This window comes from Arachis hypogaea, chromosome 15, assembly GCF_003086295.3.
Source record: "Arachis hypogaea cultivar Tifrunner chromosome 15, arahy.Tifrunner.gnm2.J5K5, whole genome shotgun sequence".
Classification (NCBI taxonomy): domain Eukaryota; kingdom Viridiplantae; phylum Streptophyta; class Magnoliopsida; order Fabales; family Fabaceae; genus Arachis; species Arachis hypogaea.
This window is the reverse complement of record NC_092050.1, coordinates 145,487,566-145,507,211: the sequence shown is the minus strand read 5'-3', so window position 1 is coordinate 145,507,211 and position 19,646 is coordinate 145,487,566. Positions and strand designations below refer to the sequence as shown.

Here is a 19,646-nt window from a genome sequence, read left to right as displayed (position 1 = left end):
TGAGTGAAGGAGTGTGACATGAATTCCATACCTCTATCAGTTTGCAAAGCCTTAATCTTTAATCTTGTTTGAGTTTTCATAACAGCAATTGAGATAGAGTAAAGAATTGGAAGCATGAGTGTGTTTTCATGCACTGATGCAGAAAATAAAATTAGAAAAGGAGATTTGAGACACAGAAGTGAAACTAAAACTCATACATTGTGATTGTAGCTACTATACTAGTAATGGCGTAGTACAACATATATAGTAAAACTACTTGTAGTATAACAACAATCAAAACTAATAGAGACTAACTAATTCAATTATATTCATTCACAATATATAATGATAAAATTATATTATATACATTGAGGGTTTTAGATTTATGTGAGTTTTTTTATCATTCCTTTTCCCATATCATTTATGAAGCTACAAAGTGAATTTTGAATTTAAAATTATATTATATACATTGAGGGTTTTAGATTCATGTGAGTTTTTTTATCATCCCTTTTACCATGTCATTTATGAAGCTACAAAGTGAATTTTGAATTTTGACAAAGTATAACTGCCCAAATCCCAGGGCTCAACCTTGGACAGGCGGTGAAAACTACCAAGCTGGAGTACGGTAGGGGCAGAGAGAATTTCCGATGTAGCGGTGAAATGCGTAGAGATCGAAAAGAACACCAACGGCAAAAGCACTTTGCTAGGCCGACACTGACACTGAGAGACGAAAGCTAGGGGAGCGAATGGGATTAGATACCCCAGTAGTCCTAGTCGTAAACGATGGATACTAGGCGCTGCGCTATATATATATATTCCGAAGAGGGTCACAAACATTTATATTAAGTCTAGATACTAGTAGCCGGTAAGTTCATATACCATTTCAAACAATAATAAATGTAACTAATGAGGGTAATATGCAAAAAATATTTGTAATTTTTCAACAAACACAAGTTCATGTGTCAACCATGAAGTTGTAAATTCAGTTCAAATAATAATCACCTATCGAGGAAGAAGATATCACAAATCTTTTAGAAGGAATTAGAAGGATGAAATGAAAAGAAAAGTTTAGTGAAAATAACGAAGAGTTCGAAGTAAATTATAAAATCACATATGCAAATCAGGATGCATGGGACGATGTAAATGAGGGTTGGAAGTGAGTCAAGTTGACTCGTGAGCCAGCTTAAATTCAACTCGTTAACAACTCATTAATTTAAACTTATGAGATTATAAGCTAATTTTGAGTTTAGATTTAAGTTCGTATTGTACTTGGTAAGCTCAGCTAATGGACTCGTGAACTGATTCAATTATATATTTATTATAATTATTCATATTAATAATAGTAGTTCCTTAAGCAGTTTTTTCATCCATTACTGAAAAGTTGAGGTGGACTGATTCTTGTCAAGCTGGCATTGTAACGACTAGCTGATGTGGCGAAATTTTTTTTTTTGGTAATTTGGTCCCTTCCTCCTTTTAAAACCCTAATCCCCAAATTATATTCTCTAAATGCAGACATTCCCTTCTATTTGGTGAACAATGGAGCTTCAAAAGATTAAAATTTCCCCATCGAATAACATTCACTCCCATTCTTCAACACATGGATTTTATTATTTAGAACACCATCCATCAAATCCAATATGAACCATATACATGAATATATGCAACAACTATAGATTTTGAACTACGTACATGAATACATATAGGAAATAGAGCACGATAATGATGAAGGAAATAGACAGCTCAAGCTGGATTTTTTTTTATGTATCTGACTCGTGTATAGAAAATGTTAGCCTATCATAATCAAAATACAAACTAAAGCATATTTAAAATTGCCAATTCAATGGAGAGAAATAGAAAGATCATATGAGAATGAAGGTATAGGTAACTCAAGACACGGAAGATTAGCAATGGAAACTTATCTACTTTGCTTCTTTTATATGCGGGGGTTAAGTAGCAATTCAATTTCAATGGGTTGGGGATAGAAGAACATATCCAACTTGGCAGTTATCAACTGCTGTAAAAATTAGTAAGATAACTCATCAGTTGCCAAATGGTTATAGAAGAAAAATAGAAGCAAATTCATAAGCATCTCATCTAGACAGCAATGGCCATTTTCCATAAAAAAAATGAAAATCAGAAAGAAATAAACTAAAAAGGCTTATCAGCATACCAATAAAATTATCACTATATACAAACTAAGAGAAAGAAAATTGGGAATAGGATCAAGCAGAAAACCAAGATTATGTTGTCTACCTTGAGTACGCATCATAAATTGATTAAACATGAGCGCAAGGTATTCCTACCATCCCTTAGAGAAATCCTGCAGATGCCACTTGATTTTAGTGACAATCTTTCTACTATGGATCTTATCATCAGCGGCATGGCAGAGAGCACAGAGGAAAAAAGGTCGAGAACATTCATTTTCTCCTTCAATAACTCAACCATAATACTTGCCATAATAGAGCAACAACAACGACCAGCATACGGGTGCGGGTGCGGGTGCGGGTTGGGGTTCGGGTGCTGCCACTACCACCCCTTCGCCTTCCTCATCAAAGAAACGAAACCTCTCTCAGAAGCTGCAGCAAGCAACGATCTCCGTCTTCCTTTTCCGGCTAGGACCAGCAAAGAAGAGTCGAAACGACTCTCAAATTGTGGATCATATCATGCGGGAAATAGTTGATGAGGTAGGATCAGTCGAGGCTAATAATGGAGCCTGCTTTGAGTTTTCAACAAAGGAGAAGGGAATGGAAGATCTGCAGATAGCGAACATAATTTGGAGATTAGGGTTTTAAAAGGGAAAAAATGGATTAAATTGTAAAAATAGAGTTTCCTTCACCACATCAGTTAGCCATCACAGTATCAGCGTGGAAGGAATGAGTCCATCTCAGTTTTTTTACGCTAATAATGGATGGAAATTGTCTAAGAAACTATTATGTCCCGGAGTGCAACTTCGAGGATAAAATTGAGTAACTATTAATTTTAGGGGTCACTTTGAGTCTTGAGTATAACTTTAGGGACCATCGTGAGACTTAACTCGATCAACATAGTACTACCACAATATTCGTTTAGGATTCCATCTTTCATGCTATCTTAGAATTGGAGGATATGCATGTTTTGGAATTTCATATGTTACTATTAGAGAAATATTGGCAAAAAATCAGCGAATAGCAAGTCATCGATGACCAAACTGTTAGTAAATATTGGCGTTAATTGGTACGTATCATATTATCAATGCAATGAATTTACCTATAACCACGCAGTTGATAAATATTTTACGAACTCCGCTAGGGAGACAATGAAAAATCTTAACAATATATACAATGAGCTGATTTATGATCCACGGTGGATTAAAAAATAAAAAAACCTTCTAAATTCTAATAACAAAAAACTTTTACCCTCGATTTCAAATTTTAACTATTTTTTACCTACTACCAAATTTTCCAAAATATACGATAAAATAACCATTAAATTTCAAATTCACCGATTTTAAATTTCAAATTTTAACCCCGCAGCCCTACAATTGTACCCATGTCTTCCCCACCCATGCTTTTCCCTCATGTGCCCATTGATGGATGTTCAGTTCAATAGGTTGGCAGATGGTTATCGTAATTTTTACGAGAATGGTTAGTTTAAATATATATAATTAACAAATGATAGATGTTCATTTCATTAGGTAGTCGGATGTTTATTTTAATAGGTATCTGGATGATTGTTTGTTGGGTTTAGATCTATCTCAAATTTTTCAGAAGCGACCTTCTCCTACCTAGATAACGCCGGCGAAGTTCAAACCACCATCATCTTCGACCTAACGAAGGGCAAAAAAGCCATCATTTTTGCGATCCCGGGAGCCTTCACACCAACCTGCTTGCAGAAGCACGTTCAACCATCAGCAGAGCTAAAGGCGAAAGGCGTGGACAGAATCGCGTGCGACGCATTCGTGATGAAGGTGTGGAAAAAAGACCTCCTGAAAATCAACGACGAAGTTCTGTTACTTTCTGACGGTAACAGAACGTTCAAGAAGGCCATTGGGTGCGAATTGAATCTGAGCGCGGCTGCCAGGATCCAGGGGGTGCAGCGTTGAACGGTTGCTAGTTGCGCAGTAACCGGAAGTGGCCGCGGCGACGGGGAAGAAAAGAAGGACCTGCCGAGGGATCTGATACGCCAACGGAGAGACCACGTGCGGTTTTGTTGGCCAGAACCACGCGGCGGCAGTAGAACGGTCGGCCGGGAATTGCTGCAGCGTCAATGTCAGACACCAATGAGTGTGAAATTTTGATGAGATGTTAAGTAACTGTACGTATTTAAACGTTTAATTGCTAATCCTAATTTTTTAAAATTTAAAATTTGAAGTTAATGAAAAATCTAGTTATTAATTATAATTTAATTTTTTTATTTTATTTTTATTATACACATTGTATACTAAAATGATTGTCTCCCAATACTTTCTCATATTTTACTATTAAAACTTATTTTTAATTATTTAAAAATGTAAAGTTGGTAATATAATTTATTTATTTTTTATTTTTGTTAAATTTAAATTGATTATCGACCGTCACTAATAAATAATAAGTAATTAAAAATAAATTTATAATTTTTAAATACAATACCGAATGACAACAAATTAAAATTGAATTTAGTTTTAGTTTTCAATTTTAAAAATAAATAATATATTATCTAAAATTTAATTTTTATTCGTACTTTTAATAGTACCGATGGCCAAGTTGTTAGTAACGCTGCTTTCATGAAATTCAGTATTTTAGCCAGGGGATAATATATTTGCCCACGGCTAATCAGCAGAACTGAATAAATCCTTCCTTCTTCCCCTTCTTTCTCTTCAATTCTATCGGTTTACCTTCTTCATTACTTTCATTATTTGTTTCGATAGTTTAAAATTTTAAGTTTGGTTCGACCATTCAAACTCGGCAACAAATTCACTGCTTGCATTTTTCCTTGGTCAAAGAAGCCTCTGTTGCAGCCTATTACATTGATGAAGCCATTTAGTTGGAGTTCACGCGCATGTCAGCTCAATTTCAAAAGTTATTTCTGCTCTGATGCTCATTACTATTACTACTATCATTTCATATGAAACTTTAATTTTCACATTAAAAGCTAAATATTGCTATTTGCATATACATATATATATTATACAATAATTGACTAACTGCACATTTACTTTGCAGTAAAGAGATATTCTGAACACTGAAAGATTTTAATTTTAATAAAATAAATTATAAAAGATGTGATTAACAAAATAACTTTTTAAAGATATATTCCGTTTAACAAATTGAATTAAATATTTACTCAACAATTAATTTATATAATCAACTACTATTAACTTTTTATAAAATTATTAATTTAACTTTTATCATATGTATTTTTACTATCTCTCTTCTTTTTATTTACAACATCTCTCTCTCTCTCTGCACAAATTTTATTAGGATTTCTCCCTTTCATCTCTCTTTTTTCTTCTATTGTGTTTAATTTGTATTGTGTTACTAGTGACATAATGATACTATATTTAAATAAGTAAAAATTGAACTCTAAATCTTTAGATTATAAATATTTTAATATTATATTATAAAATTATTTTTTTTTTAAAATTTAGACCAATAAAAAAAGACACACAAATAATTATATATTTAACATATTTATATATATTTTATACATTTTTCAAATTAAAGTCAAGCACCCAAAATCTTATTTAATCCTCTTAGCTATTATTCTTGTGATCCAAAAATTTAGACCGACAAAAAAAAAACCATAAATAGTTATATATTTAACACATTTATATATATTTTATGCATTTTTCAAATTAAAGTCAAAGCACCCCAAAATCTTATTTAATCCTCTTGGCTATTATTGTTGTGATAAGTAGTCTTATGGATGTTATATATTGTAATTCTCACACTGTGCTCATTACCTAATTGTTTTGTAAAATGTGACTCCATTCCTCTATAAACATAACAGTGATTGGAAAAAAAAAAAAAAACATAACAGTGGTGAAGATTGATGTGAGCATGCATCATTAGAGAAGGGTGCTAATCAATTTTATTTATTTATTTATTTTACTTTATAGATTTGTGTAAATTAAAGAAGAATTATGGGGATAACTATGAGTTTAATTTTATGTATTGACCAGTATAAAATTTTGATATAATTATTCAATTATATTATTTATTTTTTTGATAAATATTTTCACAACAAATATAAAATTTAGTTATTTTTATTAATTTAGTAATACATTATTAAATACATGTATAAAATTTAATCGTTTATATTATATTTACAATATATCAAAATTAAATTTTAATTTTATTTATCAAAAGAGAACCATAATTAATTAATTAACTACTCAAGCACATTATTATGGTTGATCTATTTAACAAGATTATTACTTATGGAAAGATAAATATGCAACTTATAATTTTCTAAAAGAAGTAGTAATGAATTACCAATCAGCTAATTAAAACACTTTACTTAGTGCTTGTTTGGGTGTTATTATTTTGTAAAAAAAAAGATCTTTTTTTAACGAAAAAGGATTTTTTTTTTTATTTTTTAGTATGTTTGGCAAATTTCTAGTAGTAAAAGTAAAAACACTAGAAAAATAAAAAAAAAATATTTTTTTTGAGAAGTTGTAATTTATATCTTTTTTTAAAAGATATTTTTTTCTTAAAAAAATTAAAAATATTTTCCATGTAATAAATAAACAAAAAAATACTTTTATATTGTTATACCCAAACATAATTGATAGATAAAAAGATATTTTTGCATGAGATATCCAAACATAAAATTACTTTTACTTTTTCATAATATCTTTTAAAAAAAGATAACTCAAAAAAAGATATTTTCTTAGAAATTCAACCAAACAAGCCCTTAATATTTTTTTGGTTGCTCGCATTTTTCAGTTTGATAAATTAAGAATTAATCCATTGTGGATCTGAATTTCATTTAAGAGTTCATTGACTGTCGTTGGCCAATAATAAAATTGTTATATATATAAAATAAAATACAAAAGTATCGATACTTATTTAAACAGATGAGTAAACTGAACACTTAAATCATCCAATTTGATTTAAAACACTCAAGATTTAAATGGATGAACATGACGCGTTGGTTAATTATTAGGATGCATAGAGAATAAATAATAGATATCCCCTCCGTTATAGGTAGATGGGGTGGTATTAATATAAGGCTGCAAGGGTTGAATTAATTAAGTTGATTTGAAAATGAGCAGAGACTTTATATTGATGAGTGCCATACATACAACCCATTTTCAGATGGTGTGGCAAAATGGGATGCATCTACAAATGTTTCTTTCAATATTTTGAATGAATAATAAGGAAAGTGTAGTTATTGGTTTGGAGATAGATACATGCACATGCTGACATGCATGCATGCTCAGAATACACAGCTCTAGAACCAGATTTAGATTCAGACTATTATGCCATACATAATGAAGGCCAAATAATGCATATATAAATTTTAGGGTTAGACTAATTAACAAAAGTAATAGTATTTTGTTTTGATGTTTCCAACGTAGACATAATGTATAGCTTTTTTTTTTTTGGTTGTCCTATCCTCCAGTCCGACAGGACAAGGACTAATCCGTCGTGGATCGGAGTTTCATTTAAGGGTTTGCCGCTGGCCAATGAGTTACTGCATGCATAAGGCAGGATTCGAACCTCCGACACTTACTTAAGCGAACGAGTGAGCTGACCACTCGACCAACCCAAATTAGTTAACAAAATGTATAGCTAATCCCGCAAAGTAGTTATTTGGTCTATCGCTTATTATTAAACAATGGAGTAAACAATATTGTTCAATTTTATGAACTTTAATAATAAATAGATTATCAAAAATACTAAGTATGAATTAAAATTAATTACTAAAATCAGTTATAATATATTTATATATAATATATATTATTTAATTTATTTTTAATATATATTTTATATTAATAATTAATTTTAATGTATATTTAGTATAATAATTGATATATTATTTATTGAACCAAACGTTTTTATTATTAAACTGAAAAAAACATAGCACTTATATATTTAAAAAAATGTAATTATGATTTTTAAAAATCACATTAATTAGTGCAAGGAGATGCATCTATTACAATAATGTTTGAAAAATAATAAAAACTAGTCTAAATAATCTAAAGTTATTTTATTTAATATTTATTAATTATTGTTAGAATAATTATATAATTTTAAATATAATAAATATATAATTATAAATATTATGTATGTAAAATTATAGATATTATATTATATAAAATAATTTTAGATATTATTTTTTTTATTATTACCGCATCTATTATACAGGCATCATGAGATGTCAAACGCATCAAATCCTATATAAGTGACGCTAATTAATTTTGAACTAATAATACTAAATTAATTTTAGTGAACGTAATTAGAAGATGGATAAAGTATTGATATAAGGAAGACGATTTAAGGGTTAAATTGGTGCATACATGTATAGGACATTTTAGTCGAGGTACTTGCTCGGTTGGTCCTATACATATATAAAATCAAATATGCATACACATAGAGTGAGAGAGAAAAAATTATGTGGGTCTTTTTTTTTTCTTTTTTTTTTTACAACGAATATTTCTCTGTATTCTACATATATCTCTAATTTATATATGAGTGCCCCCTTTAGACAAACAACATATATAGGATACATAATAATTAAAACTGTTGCACACTACATATGTATGTATATATCTACATATACAATGGTAACTGTTCTGATAGAGGTTGGTTGGTGTATAATTTGTGTGCTAATGAGTATTTGTAAATTTTTTGTTGGGATGAGTTATATGTCGATAAGAAGAAAATAAAGGAGTGAATACCTGCAAAAGGCATTCTGACACTCAAGTTAATAAATGAGTAATAAGCTTTGCAGAAAATGCAATGAATTAAATAAATGTTTTACCTCCTTTTTATATTTTGGGATGAAGCATTGACAGTTATACTCTCAATAATTCGCATTAATGGAGAGTAATAACATATCAGGGCATTACAATATTTCTTTTGGTGCCTATTATTGATAACTGATCTATAACGTATGCTGCCAAGTTATAATATTAAGGACGAGTTATAACGGCCATATAACGTATACTGCCGAGTTATAGTATTAAGGATGAGTTATAGCGGCCATATCACAGCTCCCAAGCTTAGCCTGGCTATATTTTGATAAAGCAGGTTGAGTTTTTTTAGTTATAACTCGGCGGTCTGAGTTATAGGTATGGAGCCTCCAAATCAACTTACTTTATAAAAATAAAGAATAAAATAATTTGAATTTCAGACGTGATTTGAAGTTAACGTGTATTAAAAAGTGTAATAGTCTTATCATTGATTGTGCCTTTAGTTTTTCTAATGTAATTTTGAACCATTGATTTAATAGATGCAATGATTAGGGTTTTTCATGGAACTGAATAGTTTCATTAAATGTGGCATTACTTTCCTATTGAAGCGTTTTGGAGTCTTAAAGGCATGCGTAAAAGAGGTTAGTTTGTGTTACTGCCACTGTTTCTTCTTCTTTTCGCTTTTCTGAAAGAATTGTAGGTAAGAAAAAATATAAAGTTGAGGATCACGACTCTTATAACTGGGTAAGTGAGGATGTGAGGATTCGAGGGGTTCACTGTTTGTTGATGAGGGTAGTGTTGGTGAGATTGCTTTGGTTTGGATTGTTTGAATTCGACTTGATAGATATTTGAGTAATTGATAGATTGATATTTGATTTAGGCAATAGTTGCCGTTGGTATGTTGGTCCCCTATGTTTGTTAGGGATGTGATAGTAGAGCGAGAATATTTTATCCTTGTTTGATAACTGAGTTAGACAATGACTTGTTTTAGATTGCCATTGATATATTGGTCCCCGTTGTTGAGATAGGGTTTGATAGAAGTGAATTGGTTGGGTGAGAATATCATGTTAGTTCACCTTTGTTTGGGTGAGAATATCGCAACAATTCTCCACAGCCAGCTTCACTATTCTTCAACTTGACCATCCTATCAGTATTTAGCTTAGGACCTTCTAGGAGGTAGATTCCACGCTATTTCCTCTCTTCTCGGGAGTGGCCTTTCTCTCCCGCTTCTCTTTCTAATACAACCCACCTGATAATTTGTTATATTATTTCTAATTATTTTGATAACATTAGTAGACCTCTGGAATGGGGGAAAGAAAACTTCCTTATTCCTCCAATTCCAAGTCCACCAACATGTCATGAAGAATTCACCCCTCCAAGAAAAAGTGGAAGATATCCCCACAGAGTTTTCCAAATTCAACTCTATCCAGTTGAACAATTCTGTGCCAAAGAACATTGTCGCTGCTGCTAGATGTATAATTTGTACCATATTCTGGCTGTCTTTGGGCAGTCCCTCATCGCATGTATTATGGTTTTCTTTTGCCTTGGCAATGGTGGCATGTTAGATGTGCTCCCATCTTCCTTTTCGCTGTTAGAATTTTTCATGGGATAGTTTTCACATGAAGGTTTTGGTTCTTTCCATCCCTTTCCAGCTCCAAATGGCCTTCCATATGCCTCTTTCTTCTTTCTGTTAATCTTTTGTTTGCACTTGGTATGCTGATGCTATGGTCACTTATCCTCTAGTATTGTGCTTCCATCTAAAAGAATATTCTGTGTTCTATCTTGGTGGAGGAATAGTCTAATCTTGTTTATAATCAAACTCGGTAGCTTATTCTCCATCCTTCGTATATCCCATCCCCATCATCATCAATATAATCTGCTACAGTTTCTTCCAGATGAATTTGTTGTACATTGTTGACTGCTTTCGTAGAGGTATCCTTCCTCTAGAAATCAGTTATCAAACCAAAAAGATGTTTGTTCTCAATTTCCTATCATTTTGCTACAATTCTGTGTAACTATAGGCCATAATTTCACCAGTTCTTTCCAGAGTGGAGAGTTAACTTGTTTGCTTTGAACTTTTCTAGTATTTTCTCTTCCTTTGATGTATTTGTGACTAAAAATTTTAGCCCCAAGCTGTTGAAATTAGTCACAAGTTTCTAAATTAGTTTCATGAGAAAAACATCATTAACTTTCTATATATTTTTCATTCCCAGTTTTTAAGAGACATAGAGTGTTCCAACTTATCAAATGTATTTTTCTTTAATTTTATGTGTTCTCCTAGATAAATTCTCTCTGCATTTTCTCCAGCTGTATATAGATTCCCTTTGGTATCCTATTATGTTGGATTTCGAAATTTGCAATTAAGCTTAGAGTAGCTTTGGTCAAAGTTATTCTTCTTGCTAGTGGCAAGCAATTAGCTTTCCATCCCTTTAGCTTACTTTGTATTCTTTCTATTACATTCTTGAATCTTTCTTTTCCTTTCCTCTAATTTGTGAACATAGCACCAAGGTATCGTCCTAGGTTTGGTTTCTCTTGATAATTGCAGATTTTTAAAGTTGAGTCTCTACTTTTTCTTCTTATATTATTGGAGAATACCACATGTGTCTTTGCCACACTTACTTTCAATCTAGAGAGCTTACAAAATCTGTTCATACAACGTTGAATCTCCTCTATTTGCTCCCATGTTGCTTCAGCAAACACTAGCAAGTTGTCCACAAAGAGCAAATGAGATATGCTTGGTCTTAATCTGCCTATTCTTATTGATTTTCATCTTTCCTTGTCCACCCAATTCTCTATCATTTGAGACAGCCCATCCATGGCTATCACAAACAGATATGGAGAAATCGGGTCTCTTTGTCTCACTCTGCGAGTGGGCTAAAAGCTATTGGTTTTTCCTCCATTCCATAAAATTTTGTATGACATAGATTGCACACAACTCATTATTATTTTAATTATCAACTCATCTAGTCCAAAATTTACCAAACAATCTTCTAGAAAACTCTAACTTAATCCATCATAGGCTTTCTCGAAATCAAATTTCACCGCCATTAGGCCTTTTCTTCCTTTAACTCTCCTCATTATATGAGCAACCTCCTTTGCTATTATTATATTATCTTAGATTTTTTGTCCTAAAACAAAACTTGCCTGAAAAAGAGAATTCTGTCCCTCAGAACTAGCTTTAATCTTTCCACCACTATCTTTGAAATGCACTTATAATTCACATTACAAAGGAAGATAGGGCGGAATTGAGTTATCAAAGTTGTATTCAAATCTTTAATTAACTTCGGATTCCTCCATCATTGTTGCACCAACTTGATTACACTTTCCCCCACTATTTTCCAGTTCTCCGTAAAGAAGGCAGCTGGGAATCCATCCGGCCTCGGAGCCTTGAGAGACCCTATATTATATATTGCTCCTTTCACCTCCATAGCCTTTGGTATTATTGTCAGGTTGTGTTTTATATTCTCATCTAGCATAGGATACCTACTTTCTTCTTCTACTTTGCTTGAGTCTAGGTTCTCTTCTTTATATAATTCTTTGAAGAATTTCATCACATAATCAACTAGAGCTTGATGCTCGGTCATCCAATCACCATCGTTGTTCTTAAGTTTCAAGATTCGATTTCTTTTTTTCTGAATTATCGTCTTAGTGTGATAAGATTTCGTACTTCGATCCCTGTCGATCAACCACTGTTCCCTGGATTTTTGCTTTCACATTGTCTCCTCCTTGTCTCATAATTCTTCAAGTTCTTTATTTGACTCCCCTTCTAATTCTTCTAGAAATTTATTCCTCCCATAACTCCTTGTCCTTTGAATACTAGCAATTCTCGCTATAATCCTTCTTTTTTGCTTTTCAATATGTTCAAACACATCCTTGTTCCATCTGATTAATTTCTCTATGAAGCCATTCAACTCTCTGTCTTCTTGATATTGATAGTTCCAGTGTTGTTTTATAAAATTCTTGAACTCCGGATGCATACTCCACATTTCTTCATATCGAAAAGGCTTTTCTCCAACTTTACTTTCCATATGATTAGTGGTGACTAAGATTGGATGGTGATCCGATTTCACTCTAGCCAACACATCCACTCTCGCTTCCAAAAATCTCAGTCTCCATTTTATGTTTGCTAGAGCACGATCAAGTCTTTTAAACACTCTTTTCAAATTATCCCATTTTGGGCCCTTCCAAGTAAATCTAGTTCCCACTGCTCCTAGGTCGATCAAGGTACAATCATTCACCTATTTTTTTGAAGCGCCTACAAGCATTTGTATCTATTCTTCCTCAGCCTTTCTTCTCACATAGTTTTGCAATGTTGTTAAAATCTCCTACTACGAACCATTCCTTCTATATACTACCCTGCAAATTTTTTAGATCTCCTCATGTATCTCTTCTTTTGTTTTCATTAGGATTGGCATATACTGCTGTTAAAAGCCATTCTCTATCACTTCCTCTATTCACTCCCATTTGCACATATTGGTTCTTGGATTCAATCACATTTATCTGAATGTCAAGATCCCTCCAAAGTACACAGATTCCTCCACTAAAACCCACTACTTTGTCAACATGCCAAAAATCAAAGCCAAAAGTTTTAATGGCTCTGATAGCAACGTCCCAACTGCACCTAGTTTTGACTAAAATCACCACATTGGGCTTATGCAAGCTAACAATTTATCTAAGGGTTCGGCAAAAAGAAGCACACGCCACCCCTCTGCAGTTCTAGGACATGATTATCATTAATACAAAAGATTAAAATAAGGCTTATCCACCTACAAAGCTCAGTGCAGAACACCTTCCATCATCCTCTCGGCTTCACTGTTTGTGTCCTCCATTCCCTCCATTACCTCCAACTGAGGATTTGGTTCTTTCATTGCCTTTTCAGCTCCTTCACATTGCTCATATTGTCGTAGAGCTTTTACCATCAATTCTGAACTTATGGAGTTCAGGTCTGACGATTTTGGATCTGGCTCCACCAACTCTTCTATGTCTTCATCCATTTGTAGTGTTTCTGGCACAAATTCTTCTTTCATATGGAGTTCACTGGTTTTGTTGCTAGAGAGATTCAGGGGTGAAAGATGGGGTTGTTGTTGGGATACTTTTTGATTGTTCTGTTGTGAGGTTCCATTGGTATTGGTCTGGGGATTTGGGCTTATAAGGATCACGTGATTGTTTTTTTCTGTAACAAAATGGCTACATGGTGGTTCTTGGGTAGGATTAGCATTTGGGCTTTTTTGGTTTTGTCTGGGCTTGATCTAGCTTGGGCTTGTGATAAACTCTGGTTATTATTCATTTGATTTTCTTTGGTTGATTTTTGGGTTTTGGATTCTTTGTTTTTTTGTGCCTGGTTTTGGGCTTTATTTTTAGCACCATTTTAAACCATAGGGTTGGTCTTGGGCTGGCTTTGTCTCATGGGATCCGTTGGTTGTTGCCGGAAAACATTCTCCATAATCTTTTGATTGGGTGCTTTGTCTTTATTTGCATCATTAGCCTCTTCATTCGCATCTTGTAAGAAATTGATACCTCGTACCATTGCCTCCAGGCACATTCTTTTTGCTCGTTTCCCCCTTTCCTCCACTACCTTCTTTTTCTTGATTCTTCTCAGTTCTTTTGCCGTGTATTGTTCTTTGACCATCATCCAAGGGCCATACACACTATTTTCCTCTTCCATGACACCTTTACCCCTATCATTTTTTGAAATGCCTGCATTACCCTTATCTCCCCCACCGTTTCTTTCGTTATTGTTCTCTGTCGTATAACCTCCTTCTTTCTCCACCATTGCTGCATCACTCTGGCTCTTCTCATACACCTTATTTATTGAGCAGTTTACTTTTTCGTGATCTACAACACCGTACAAAAAACATATATTGTGGAGGCCTTCATACTCCACCTTATACTTCACTCCATTGATGGAGTATTGAGAAATCAAGGGTTCTGTTAGGTCAAGCTCGACGCATAACCTCGCAAACTTTTCCCTTGTTCTGCTAGTAGTATTTGCATCAACCTTTAAAGTTCTTCCTACTACATTGTCTATTCTCTACAACATCTCTTTCTCATAGTACTCGATGGCCAGTCCAGACAACCGCACCCACGCGGCGATGTAATCTACGGTTGCCTCTATGGGATTAAAATTTGGTTTTCAGTGATAGTGATCAAATATTTTCTAGGGCCCTCTTGTCAAAGCAAAATCCAAGTCCTCTTGAGAATAAAACTTAACAATAAAGAAATCATTACGGATATCGATCACTTCCAAGCTTCCTTGTTTTTTCACATGGTTTCAAGCCTCCTAGTAAAAACTGGCAGAGAAATCCTCCTTTCTAGTAGCGTTACAATAAGCTTATTCCACCAAGGGTGTTTGAGGGTTTTCACGGCAGCTTCGTTAATGAAAAAGTTGAAAATACCTTTTACACATTTCACTTTTATCTCATGATTTTGACTTTTCTCTATACCTTTCATGTGTTGGTCTTGTATCTCGGTGGCTCCTTCCTTTGCTAGCTCTATAATGTCTTCTTCTGAAGAGAACTACCATCTTCTTCCATCTTGGTTCCTACCACATGCCTTCTTCCTCCTTTTACTACAACGCAAGACGATGTGTTTAGCGCTACATTACCTCCCTGAATGTCCTCTTTTTCTATCATCCATTTTTCCTCTCTAGGCACCAAAAAGGAGTCTCCCATAAATTTCATACCATCCCTTCTGATATCTTCTCACATTCTTTCCTTTCCTTCCACTCGCTTTTGCTTTTCCTTTCTGCTGCTGCTGTGAGTCGTGCGCTCTTGAGTGTCCTCCATGGACATATTCACCTCTCATGGTGGTGGTATTGTTTTAGACATAGGCTTCACATATATATGAAGAGAAAATATTCTAAGCACTTCTAGAGGGACTTTTTAACAAAGACTTTATTAGTGATGCATTATCTATTCATATGCATCAATACTGAGAAAGTTCGAAGATGTAGCCTATTAAAACAGAAGTCCAATTGGAGAGAATCAAGGCCAATTTTTCAAGTGATGAAAGGATAAAATAGCTTACTTTAATTAAGCAAGTACCAAATGGACTGAATATGAAGTCCCACATAAATTGAAAAAGAGAACAAAATATGCTTTATAAAAATGTGGAGATCTCTTCTTTATAGGACTTGTTATATTTGATGGGTTGAGTAATTTTTGTCCCTCCATCAATAATAAAATTGTGAGGTTTTGAGTGTTAAAGTGGACAATATCTACCAGCAGAACACTTCGCAATTATGGTTAATTACTAAAAATACAATTACTATAAGATTTTTTAGTTAACATATGCTATAAAAAAGATTACTACTAATATATATTTTGATTAATGTATAATAAATACATTAAAAATAAATATTATGTATTTTCTATAAATTTTATTATATGTGTTCTTAGAATACAGGTTAACTAAACGTCTAAATCCTTATTACAATATAATAAGTATTATAGATTATGGACTATAACTATTAAAAAATAATCTTTAAAATCTAAATTATTGTATATTACGATAAAATTTTTATATATGTATATACTTAATTAAATATTATTATTTTTAAGTTTTAATATGTGATATTATTTAAATTTTTGTTTATCATAAATACTATATTTATTAAAACTTTAATGTGTTCATGTTTTATTTATATGCTATACAATTAGTTTTTAATTTCTAACATTATTGCACCACCATATTTTATATATATATATATATATATATATATATATATATATATATATATATATATATATATATATTCTAATTAGTATTGATGTATTGTAACAATTGATGCTAAATACGTATTGAACAATAATTAATACAAATATAAAATAATACTTTATAAATTAGAAAAAAAAAAAGTCATGCTAAACATTCAAATTTTTTTAGTAATTAAGTCCAATTTAGTTGATTCAAGTCCAATAAAAATCAATTTCATTAGTGAGACTGTGAGAGTGTGAATACACGCTCCAACTACTTGAACGTTCTCACGTTCCTCTCTTCCTCCTCCTCCTTCTTTTCCTTCTTCTTCGCGTTTCTCCTCTTTTTTCGCGTTCCTTTTTCTTCTTTACCTGTTTCTTTCTCATTGTTGTCTTTTATTGCTGTTGTTGTTGCTGTATTTTTTCTTTTCCTCCTCCTCTTCCTAGTGATTTTACAATATTATGTGTTTATTCTTTTTCTTTATTTGATTTTTTTTGTTTTTATTCTTGTTAAGAGAGTAAAACTAGAAGAATAATGAGAAGGTAAAACAAGAAGAAGATGATGAATAAGAAAAGAAGAAGAAGATGATGTGATGAAGAAGAAGAAGGAGGAGGAGGAGTTTTGAGTTCAATGTATTATGAATTTGAATTTCGGTGCAGTCTAGTGTTAACTTGTTTTAAACTGAGTTTGTTTGTATATCGTTATCATTAAAGAATTTCGGTGCATTCTGAATTTGAACTGTCGTACATATAAAAAGAAGACAACGATAATGACAATAACGATAACAATGATAATAATAGTAATGATGATGGAGGAGGAGGAAATTAAAAGAAAAGAGGAGATCGAAGAAATTCAAATGAGAAAAGAAGGAGGAGGAGATGAAGGTGGTGGTGTGGGGGTGGTGACGACGATAAAGAAGGAAAAAATTGGAAAAAAAAGAAGGGGAGGAGGAGGAGGAGAAGAAGAAGAAGATGTAGATGATAATAATGAAAAAGAAGAAGGAGGAGGAGGAGTTTTGAGTTATCATTTAGTAATTTTGGTGCATTCTTGATTTAATTTCGGTGCATTTTGGTTTAAACTTATTTTGAACTGAGTTTGTTTGTGTGTCGTCATCATTAATAAATTTTGGTGCATTCTTGATTTAATTTCGGCGCATTCTGGTTTAAACTTGTTTTGAACCGAGTTTGTTTGTGTGTCGTCATCATTAAGGAATTTCGGCGCATTCTAGCTTTGAACTATTATACATATAAGAAGAAGACAACAATAATGATAATAACGAACCGGCAGATAGCAGCAGTTATTTAGTCGGTTAGTAGCGGTTTTTAATCGCTACAGAAGAGATAGCAGCGATTGTAAATCCGCTAGAAGATAGCGTACGACTATATCAGGACATATGGTTCTGTAAGTTGAATGTTAGGTCTTGGTTGGAGGCTATATCAGGACGATCTTGTTCTAATGAATACTTGAAAACGGCGAACGAAGCTACTGTGCAGGTTTGTTCATTAGGCATACCATTAAAAACTTGAGTTAAACTATATTTGAATGATAAGTATTTTAAGTTGATATAAGCTTAAAACAAATAACCAACAATAGTTGATACGCTCATATTAAAATATGTAGGAACTTCATGTATGGAGATCAATGTACGAGGAGAAATTTGGGTATGTTTTTGTGACATTTGTGGTTGGTAAGACCTCCGAAAACATACTTGCTGAATTAAAGGTTAGAAAAAAATTTCTAGCATAGGAAGTGAATCACAGAGACACGGTATGATTATAAAAAAGACCATGAACTGGTTAATTTTATTATGATGCAGACGCGCTTTAGAAACACGCATGTTGTTGAGTTGGATATTGCTTCAAAAGAGGAACTAAAGTATATGGAACGTTCTATTACAGAACTTCTTTCCAAAAAATCCGTCCAAACTACCAACGAAGGAGATGGTAAATGTTAATTTTGTTTTGTTTACGTTTAAAGAGTGCTTACCATTTTAATGCATTTTTTTCTTAATTACTAGCTAATGACCTGGGAGTTATCATTTTCTTTTAAGTAGACTTAAGTTGTTGTTTGAATGTTCATATTTTCAGTGTCAGTTGAATATTCAGGGGAAATAGTTGATGACACTCTAGATGGGGCAGACACTGATTCAGAAGATGATTTAGATGCTATCTCCTCCGGTGGATATGACACCTCTAGGCATGTTGAGCTCAATAAGGTCCCGGAAAAAGACAATAAAACTTTATACACCCAAAATAGAGAAGATGACGTACATGCTGCAAAAAGGGGTTTCGATCTGAACAAAAAATCATGGTTTGGAGATGACTTGTTAGATCCTTTATCATGTGACTGTAGTAGATTTGTGACAGAATTTTTCTGGCCAGGTGAATACGTTGTTGAAGAGAAGTTTTGACTCAATACTTGTTTGTCTATTTCAAGAATTCTGATTGTTAAGTTCTATTAAACTTTGTTTTCACTTTATGAATTAAGAGTTTGGCTTGATTTTTTTTTTTCAATTTATGCTTGAATACAAAATCAAAATGCGCTGATAGTACACGAGAAAAGCCCAATCGTAAATTTGTGCACATTATTATGTAATAAATATTTTTTAATTTATGAATTATTTTTTACGTAATACAAAATCGAAATTGTATCTAATGCATTAACTTACCGTGTTTAAAACATGTTTTTCAAAAAAAAAAATATTAGCAAGAACTTGAATAGACTTAACAAGGCAATGTTTAAACAAGAAATTTCAACTTAAAAATATATTGCAGCGATTGATAGAAAACCGCTGCAAAAAGCTCATCAAACATATTTGCCCAGGTGACATTTAGCGGCGGTTAAAGCAAAACTGCTGCAAAATGTTACGCTTTTAGTAGCTTCTTACAAATTCGTCGTGCTAACCGCTGCTAGATTCTATTTAGCAGCGGTTTATAAAAATCGCTGCTAAATGTCCGCCGCTATCTGCCGGATTTCTTGTAGTGATAACGATAACGATGATAGCGATAATAATAATGATGATAGAGGAGGAGGAGGAAAAGGAAGAAGGTGATCGAAGAAATTTAAATTAGATAAAAAAAAAAAAGAGGAAAAG

At 32.7% G+C, this 19,646-nt stretch overlaps 1 protein-coding gene across 1 annotated transcript; it reads left to right on the top strand.

The window, feature by feature from the left end:
• Positions 1-3,547: 3,547 nt before the first annotated feature.
• On the top strand, positions 3,548-4,060 carry LOC112749171 (peroxiredoxin-2E-1, chloroplastic-like). The gene is made up of 2 exons (XM_025797434.1): positions 3,548-3,602; positions 3,726-4,060. The coding sequence occupies exons 1-2, from the start codon at positions 3,548-3,550 to the stop codon at positions 4,058-4,060; spliced, it is 390 nt and encodes a 129-aa protein (XP_025653219.1).
• Positions 4,061-19,646: the final 15,586 nt, after the last annotated feature.